Source organism: Sinocyclocheilus grahami, unplaced genomic scaffold (genome assembly GCF_001515645.1).
Source record: "Sinocyclocheilus grahami isolate Dianchi unplaced genomic scaffold, SAMN03320097.WGS_v1.1 scaffold646.1, whole genome shotgun sequence".
Classification (NCBI taxonomy): Eukaryota; Metazoa; Chordata; class Actinopteri; order Cypriniformes; family Cyprinidae; genus Sinocyclocheilus; species Sinocyclocheilus grahami.
Window position 1 is genome coordinate 430,895 of NW_015505825.1, and position 9,861 is coordinate 440,755.

General features: G+C 42.7%; 1 protein-coding gene across 1 annotated transcript in view; it reads right to left on the bottom strand.

Moving 5' to 3' along the window:
* Positions 1-1,310, bottom strand: part of LOC107558453 (uncharacterized) — a 12,504-nt gene extending 11,194 nt beyond the window's left edge. Inside the window, exon 1 of the mRNA XM_016242118.1 lies at positions 907-1,310. Coding sequence (XP_016097604.1) covers positions 907-1,116 — 210 coding nt within the window. The 5' untranslated portion in view covers positions 1,117-1,310. The remainder of the gene's footprint in view (positions 1-906) is intronic.
* Positions 1,311-9,861: the final 8,551 nt, after the last annotated feature.

A 9,861-nucleotide genomic window follows, 5' to 3' on the forward strand; every position in this document is an offset into this window, starting at 1 on the left:
GGTGTTCAGCCAATCACAATGCACTGGGTCAGCTGGCCAATCAGAGCAGATTGTGCTTGTCGGAAGGAGGGACTTTGTAGAAAACTAAGCGTTTGAGAGAGGCGGGGCATAGAGGACCTACAATAATGTACAGTATTTAAAAAATAATGTGTTTTTTGAACATTAAAGCATGTCAACATATTCTGTTACACCAAATACACAAAATAATGATCTTAAAAAAAAGCATCATATGACCCCTTTAAAAACTGCCGGGTTTTCCTGTAGTGGGCGGAACTAATGCTCAAACGGCAATCTCATTGGCTGGTGCTCACCTATTATCATCCCTGTTTTGATTATCCAGAATGAATCCAGCAGCTCGTTAATCCTTAGTGCGTGTTATACTGTTCTTATTAGTAGAATTCGTATTATTATTATTATCATCATCTTATCAGTATTATTGTTAGTTGTTTTACTTTTTCTTTTTTTTTTTTTTACAGAAACCCTGAATGACCAACAAAGCACCACCACCAGTCCTAAATTCAGTTAAAATGTCTATGCATTCATTCATGGTTACCAAGTTTTAATTCTAATTACTAAAGTTCTATCATTAAATAATACTTGATTATTCTGATATCATATTATAATGCTTGACTGACTGATGTTAAGAGAGTACTTTCAGATATTTAAAAAGCTGTGCCATTTTAAAAAACATACATATACAGTATGTATGTGTGTGTATATATATATATATATAGTATATCAGTCTGGCGAGTAAACTAAAAAATGTACTAGCCAATGGTGATTAAATTGCTAAGGTGTCCGTAGAGGGTTGGATACATTTCTCTGGTTATAGCAACTTGTAAAACGTACATAAATCAAGGCTTGTGCTACAGAGTTAAAAAGGTGCAGTATGTATAACTGTGTTACCTTTGAGCACACATAGATGTGTTTGGCTGTGGAATGGTTTCTCAGCCTGTCACAGAGCTGCTGCTGAGGCCGGCCACACAAACTTATCCACTTCATACACTTCTGCAGATTTCTGGCAGGTTTAGGGAACGGGTGAAACTGTATGTCGCCCAGCCTTTCTGGGTACCTGCTGTCTGCGTTGCAAGCCACATACGTGCACCTTTTCACCATTTTCCAAGTTAGTTAGTTCACTACGCCTGACATGCTTGTTGTCGGACTGTTTTGTTTGTCGGATTAAATGGCGGACAGCAACGGAGGCACATAACAACGCGTGACGATTGGTCAGATCGCCTGTCAATCAGACTGCCAGCAGCTGCAGCAGCCTATCAGTGACCGCGCTACATTTAAAGCTGCATTTACCTTGAGTCCATACAAACAGCAACTTAATATAATTCTGTAATACTAACACTAAAGTAAATTTAAGTAAACACAAGAGGGCAGCAGAGCATCAGTTACTGCCCTCATCACTGAAAACTAAGTCCTCTGAGCACAAAAAGCTCCAAACCTCAATTTTATTTGAAATTAATTTGTAAATACTGTTAATAACAGTACCCGGTCAACAACACACATATATAAATAAATCCATCCATCAATACACACATGCAGTACATCCAAAAATTAAATATAGCCGCATACTGCAGTCATCAGGCACCAATGGCAATTCAGTGGACAGCAATATGTTCAGTCATGTCTGGCAAGTGACAAATATGTATTCAGTATCATTAGGACACATACAAATTACGATAATAATTAACGATCAATAAGCCTTTTGGTGATTTCATTGCAAACTAATTATGCCAAACTCTGTGAGTGTACCATGGATCTACATATGAATTCCAAAGCTTGCTTTATTGATTGATTGATTGAGAAGCTATTCAACCATTTTACTCCGATACCAAATTATAGTGCTTCTCACACTTAATAGTTAACAATTAGCTGCTAAATAAATAATGAGACGGTGTGATATGCCATGAGGTTTTATTTTCCAAATTTTAAGACCTGCCATTGACCAGATTATTTATTTGTATTATTACTATGTACTGATATGGAAAACATGGATTTCAATTGGGTGTCCTTTCTTTTTCACATGACTATAAATATACATCTATACATACCTTACACACATAAATCTACAAATACACACTTACACTTATATACATAAACATACATTCACACTTATACACAAGAGGGTAAAATTAGGAGTTTACTAAGGCAAAACTCATAGATAATAGTTAGTTAATAGTGAGAATTGGTCTCAAAACTAAAGTGTGACCTACACAAGCCTTACACTTACACATATAAATATAAATTGATTCATTTACACATACATATACAAATGTGACTACACATGTACATACACCTTTGAAATCACACACAAAAATATTGTGTTATTGTGAGAAACTTTGCACACAAATGTTCATCCCATATTATTTCCATTAAGGTTCTCAGAGGAACGCAATACTTTTGTGAGAGAACACAAAAGCATTGAAATTGACTTTTTCCACCCATCACTCTTTCACAATTGTAACGCTTTGACTCGGATAACTCGTTAAATCCATGAAATGAAAGAGATGGAAAACGAAGAGTTGGTGTCCCACACATTTAATTGGCTGGTACAGGGCAAGGCGCTCCTCTCATACATGAGAGATTAACTCTTTCTTGGTGTTACAAATAAAAGTCAAGACAAAATAATAACAAGAAGGCAGAGCGAACTTATCATCCATAGTGGTTCTCATTACACAGGCACGTAATCCTTCTATGTCATCACCACATAGCGTGCGTTATAAGTTAAGTGATCAGTCTCTTAAAGGGCACACCAAATTATAATGTGATGCAAGCAAATACACAATTTTGGCCGTTACAGATTCCCCACCGGAAAGAAAAAGGCTGTCCCCAGCCGTACACAACATGAGGACAATGTTTAAATTTAGCTCCATACATGGAAACTTGGAAATCCATCAACTCATAACATGTTTCACATACAGAAGGCAATAATTGGCATACATGTCAGTACAAGCTACACATTATACAGTATGCTTTTCAAAGACATATCACATACAAACAAAAGCTTGTATAACCAACCCATAAGTGCAAAACAATTTTCTTTTTTTTTTCCCGAACACATGAAAACAAGAATTAGAACAATGCTTTCTAGATTTCCATTGCTATACAAGGAAAGAACAGCTTATTATTAACATTTAAACACAAGAAATTCGAACAAGCAAACAAATGACTACTTCAGATCCAATCTGTCAGTATGATACTCGTTAGTCCATTTTTTTGTCTGACCACCCTGAGGTGATTCTAGGTGCCAGTCTAGGTCTGAGATTGTAACGATGACCTTCAAGATCAACGTCAAAGTCAGGAAGATGTGTATGTCATGAAGATGTACTAATGTCAGTGTCAGCATTATGAGTACAACTACTCATGTCATTTCTTGGTCACGTCACGTGCATTGTCAGTGAAATCGTCACAATTAACATCAGCCTCATTAGGCAAAGAAAAGCATGCATCTTGAGGTTGGTCCTCACTCCTCTGTGTCACCAGCAGACTGTCCTCCAACCCCTCATCGGTCGTTTCAGACTCATCCTGAGGTCCACTTGGTGTATGGCTGCTGCATGCGTTCCAAGTGTGGAAAGGCTGCATATTCACCACATGATAGACACCAGCATCCTGTCCTGTGTCCAACTTTGCAAGTCTGTAGTTCACATCAGACAAAACTTGAGTGACACGGTATGGACCAGAGTACAGTGGTGCTAGTTTTGCTGTAAAATTGGCCAGAGCATCTGATTTAGGGTGGGTTTTCACTCTGACGAGGTCACCACTGGCATAAAAAAACAGAACGATGTCTTTTGTCATAGTGCTGCTTCCGTTTGTTGTGACCGGTTTCCAGGGCTGCCCTTGCATGGTCATGTGCCTCTTGCAGTGTCAATCTTAAGCTCTCGGGATAAGGGATTTCAGGTTCCTCCATTCCATCCCAGACAGGCTGAGTCACCAAATCCAATGAAGTGTTCAACTCCCTCCCATACAACATCATAGATGGGGGTTGACCCCGTACTCTCATGAGGTGCTGTTCGTAGTGCAAAGCAAATTTGTGGGATATATCGGACCCAGGTTGTATGTTTATCATCCACGTATTCTCGAACTGCTGTCTTGAGAGTTTGGTTCACCCTCTCTGTGGCATTCGTCTTTGGGTGATATGCCATTGTGAGGCGATGTTCTGTTCCCGGGAGAGTGAGCACCCATTCGAATAGGTCGCTCACGAAAGGGGAACCTCTGTCTGAAATTAGATAAGTGGGGGCCCCGTGATGGGAAAACACTTCACTTAGCAGTTTGTTTGCTGCCACTTGAGCAGTAGCTTCTCTCACTGCCACAATCTCAACCCACTTTGAAAAATAATCGACAAAAACCAAGATGTAAGCATTGCCACTGGGAGTATGTGGCAATGGGCCAACGAAATCCACCCCAACGTACTCCCAAGGTTTTTGGGGCCGAATTGGGACCATTAGACCGGCAGGTTTTCTCTGACTTGGTTTTGTTAGTTGGCAAACCGTGCAAGAGGTTACATATATTTTCACCTCAGATGCCATCTTAGGCCAGAAAAACCTGAGTTTCAGTCGGGCCAAGGTCTTGGTTATTCCTAGGTGACCTGCAGTTGGGTGATCATGGTAATACCTCAACAAGGTACCTTTGAGAGACACAGGAGCATACAGCTTTAAACATTTCAAAGGGTGGATGCCACAAGCAGGTTTGGGATCGTTAAAGTACAACAAGCCATCGTGAATGGAATATTGAGAGCAATCATCCCCGTCGCTACCCTGTTGGAGCTTTGCCTCCATTTTACGGAGGAGATCACCTGAGATTGGATCTTCAAGTTGTAATTGCGTGACATGAGATCGATCCGTAAGAATTACTGAAGATAGCGTACAGAGATCCAGACCACCAATCACAGCGTAGTCAGGAAGGAGGTCCATTGGTGGCACATCATCTGTTAGAGGATTTCCTCGACAGCGCATCAGGCACTTTGTTTCAAGGTCCAGGCTTGTGGACAATATTGAAATCGAAGTCCTGAAGGCGGAGAGCCCAACGAGCAAGGCGGCCAGTGGGGTTGGGACGGGACATCAACCACTTGAGCCCACTGTGGTCAGTGAAGATTGTGACATGGAGACCCTCAAGCTCAAACAGTGGTTCAGCGTGGCGGGCTTAGTCCTGTATGAACCGACGGTAATAGCCTGATAGGCCCAAAAACTGCCTCACTTGCTTCACATTGACAGGAGTTTTAAAGTCCATAACAGCCTTCACTTTGTCCTGGTCCGGCAGCACGCCACGTGGACAGACACGGTACCCCAAGAAGGCGAGCTCTCTACGACAAAACTGGCATTTGACCAGTTTACTGGTCAACCCAGCAAACTTGAGCTGTGAAAGGACTTCCCTGAGGTCATCGAGATGTTGCTTGAAAGTGGGTGAAGTCACAACAATGTCGTCCAAGTAGACTGCACAGCACCTATAAATGAGACCAGCCAGGACACTATTCATTAATCTTTGAAAGGTCGCTGGTGCATTGCACAGACCAAATGGAAGCACACGGAACTGAAATAGCCCACAATGTGAAACAAAAGCAGTCTTTTGGTTCTTTCGCCATGGAGACCTGCCAGTATCCCCGAGCAAGGTCGATTGTAGTCAAAAATTTCCCTGTGGAAAGGAAGTCAAGGGACTCACCGATTCTTGGTAATGGGTAAGAGTTTTTCACGGTAAGTTGATTCGACCCACAATAGTCCACACAAAATCGTGGTTCACCACAAAGTTTCTGAACAATCACAACCGGGGCGGCCCAAGGGCCTGTTGCAGATTCAGTGATGCCGTTGTTCAACATTTTTCCTATTTGATCCTCAATCAAACGCATTTTAGCTGGGGAGGTTCGATAAGGGGGAAGGTGGATTGGCTTGGCATTCCCCGTGTCTATGGAGTGCTCAGTTAGTGATGTGCGACCCAGGTGACCGTCGAAGAGGTCAGAAAAACCTTCAATTAGCCCTGACAGCTGTTCCTTCTCAACATTACTCAGACATGCTTCCTCAATCTTTTCTCGAAGTGCGGATGATGGGACTTCCATAAATAACAAACTGCTTTCCAACTCCTGCACTTCCTTGCCTTCCATCTCTTCTATTAATAAAGGATCGTTGCCTATGACAACAATTCTGGATGGGATGTGTATGGTGATTGATGCACGCAACATGAAGTCCATCCCCAAGACCAAGGTTGAGGGTAAACGTGGAACAATGGCAAACCGGTGATAAAAACGTTGTCCCATGAAGCCAAAAGCCAACCATGTCAGCCCTAAGGGTTGGCATGCCCCACCATCTGCTAGTTGGATTGGGGGAGCAGACCATGGTTCAATGTTAACCTTCAGTTTGGCTTGGTTCTGAACAATGTCCGCTTGGACCACAGAAAGCGATGCGCCAGTGTCAAGTGTAGCATCTAACACCTGGCCATGCAGGTTAATCTTAACTCTAAATGGAGTGTTCCAAAAGGAAGGTGATGTGGGATCTTCCACATGACAAAGGACCGGTTGTTCCGGAACAGCAGCATTAGTCGGTTGAGGCAAAATTATCTTCTGGAAGGAGGATTGCCTCTGCGAATCATCCTCCCCCCTTTGGAGTTTCCCTTGACTCTTACAAATGAATTTCCTTCCCCTGCATTGCTACCTTCGGGGTTGTTCATATCCCTTGCATCAAGAGCAGGTTCCGAATGTGCATTAGGGGACTCACTTTGTTGTGAGCACATTCCAGAAGGTGAGTTACAATCTGGACATGTACGAGAAGTGAAACCAGGGCGTGAGCACTTGTAACAGTAGGTTTCTTTGCCAAATTTACCTTTACTCTGCATTGAAGGCACTGAACATTTACTTGGTCCCAGGACCACATGGAGCTCGTGAGCCCTCAGTAGAAGATCCATGCCCGAGGAAACATAAGTTCCATAGAGAGCAACTATATACTTTTGAAGAGCATGTTTACAAATAAGGTCGATTTGTTCTTGCTCTGGAGGAGGAGTTTTCTGAATTCCCTTAGCATGTGAGCCACAAAGGTAGGAAGGGGTTCTTCAGGGCTTTGCATAAGGTCCAAGATACCTCTCATTATTTGTTCATGGCTGTCGGAAGGAAGAAAGACTTTCCTGAAGAAATCACAGAACTGGGCCCATGTAACGACATGTGTGTCAAGGACGGAGAACCATTTCTTTGGCTCTTTTGCTAAAAACCGTGGCAGCTCAAGACGAATTTGAGCGTCAGTTAAATCAAGGGAGGTTCTGTAAACACTGACTGATTGTAGCCAATCCTCAGGGCTGACGTGTCCGTCTCCCGCAAACACAGGTGGTTCAAGCCTTGACTGGTACAGTACAGAAGCAAGGATTCTGCTAGTATTACTCACATCAGAAGAATTGGGCTGTGGTGAGAAAGTCACATTTCTATGGGAAACATTAGTGGTCGTACCTTGTAATGGCACTTGGCCTAGAGGAATACGGCTGTGTGGTGTAGAGTTGGCCATAGGAGGTAGCTGCGCATATGGCGCTGCAGGGGTGTTGACATCAGGAGGACCAAAACGTCTTAATATACTCTGCTGCAACTGGAGAGAATCGTTGAGGCACCGTTGCAACACAGATACTTCAGCTTGTAGGAGTTCTCCAGGATCACTCGCTGTGGTAACTTTTGTCTCTGTCTGGGGGCAGAATCTGGTAATGTGTAGGTCAAGACAGTGTTAAGGTCTGGGTGAGAAGCCATCACAGTAAATGTGCATTTACATAAACAACAATATAGCAAGTGTAAAAATTCTAAATCTAACCCCGAAAAATACAACCTGCTATTAAAATGCACCCACCATCAATAAAATCTTCAACCTCACATCAACAATCCCTTTGAGTTAGTAATAGTAGTAACACCACACACCTTTTCACTGTCTCTTTTATGTGAGATTTGTGTTTTTACCTCAACAGACCCAGAGCAAGAGAATGTTGTTTTGAATTGAATGAAATGTTTTTAAGTTACTTGACCATGCAAATATGTCCAGAGTTAGAAACTACTCTTCAGTCCAGCATAAGTAAATTCAGTTCACGATGAAGAAAAACTGTTCCAACGGGTGAATTGTTTCTTCAAAATGTTCAAAACGCAGTTCCAATGCACAAAAATTAACCCCGAATCGTCTTTGAAAAGAAATTTTTTTTTCTTCGCTTGTGCGTCAAATTCGCTTCACGTGTGCAGTCAAGTTCAACGCACACATACACAAATCCGTGCCGAAATATCCCCAGGAAGGTTATAAACAAAATGTCAGTCTACACTTGGGAAACAGGCCGAGAAAAATTTGCAATTAGAGCACTCCCTCAATACTACTTACCAAATCAAATTATCTCGTAAAAAAAACCCCGTCACCATCAGCTTGTGATCGATATCAAAATGTCCGATTAAACACAAAGTCTAAATATTTTTAATTAATCCGATGTCCTCTTCACATCAAAAAAGTAGCGTCATCCACTCAAGCAGAAATACAGGCGTTCCCCGCACACATGGCACCCAGCATTAGCAAGCTAATCTCACCATCTTCCCACGATGCTGATTGAACACTCTCACACTCACAGCTCCCCAACTCCGTAGATTTAGGGTTTCATCGCAGTAGATTCCACATAGATGACGGGTCCAGCTTCAGTTGTTCGGGTGCCAATTGTAACGCTTTGACTCGGATAACTCGTTATATCCATGAAATGAAAGAGATGCAAAACGAAGAGTTGGTGTCCCACACATTTAATTGGCTGGTGTTCTGGAACAGTGTTGTAAATACAACTTAACCACTGATTTCTGGTCGTGTCCATTTTTGGAAGACCAAACAAAGTAGTTTTGCTTTCACAATGAAACAGCGTCACACACCGCGGCCTAGAGTGAGCGGCGACCTAGAGTATGCGGAGACCAGCCTGAGTGAGCGAACGGCGCAGCCGGCGGATTCGACGAAGGAGGCTTGCGGCAACCACATGTGACGACCCCGGGCTGGACTCCGCTTTGTCCATGGTGAAAGCCGATCCGGCAATCCACAGCGCAAAGTTGTCGTATTTCCTCAGCGACCAGCACGGATCAGCTCCAGGCATGACGAAGCGATATCGTCCTCTTTTGAAAGGCCAAACAAAGTAGTTTCGCTTTCACAACGAGGCACACAGCATCTTCACGACATGGCGGCAGCAACAATACTACAGCGAGAATAAAAGTTACGCCTTCTTTCTTTGCGTGAACATTTGTGCGCCGTTATGCAAATCTTCCCACATAGTGAGGTAGATATGTGGGGGCGTGTTAGAACGAGCCGTTTTAGGTAGGCGTGGCAGACTCTTAACTTTTATAAAGAATATCTCTTTGGATTTGAGACTTTAGTCTTTGCAACTTTACAGATCTTCTTTATGCACCAAGACCTTGTAACACTCCAAAGAGAAAGGAAAAATTGAAATCGCATCATATGACCCCTTTAAGAAAGAAAGTAGCTGTGAAGTGGTTTTGTATATATTATTTTATGATAATGGAAATCAACAGGATAGTTGCTAATCTAAGGTGGCTCAGCTAATTCCTCTGCTGCTTGAGCTTTCATAAGGTCAACTCCTACACTGTGTGTTGTCACAGCAGTACCTAGACTGCATGCGGGTGGAGTAACAGGCCTGGAGGTTCTCTGATGTGAGGATCCGAAGGCTCAGCTGTCACTTCTGAGAGCCTCATGTCACTCTCACACCCTACTGGCTACAACTGAATAAGCGAAGAGGTTAAATATAGCTCAGCAGCAGTGGAGCTGCACACAATCACTGATAGAGCAAGCATGTGCAGCGCTGCACCTCTTGTCCCTGGAATAGAATAATACCTTCACTGTCCCTGTTTGTGACTCATTGATTTTACAGCCC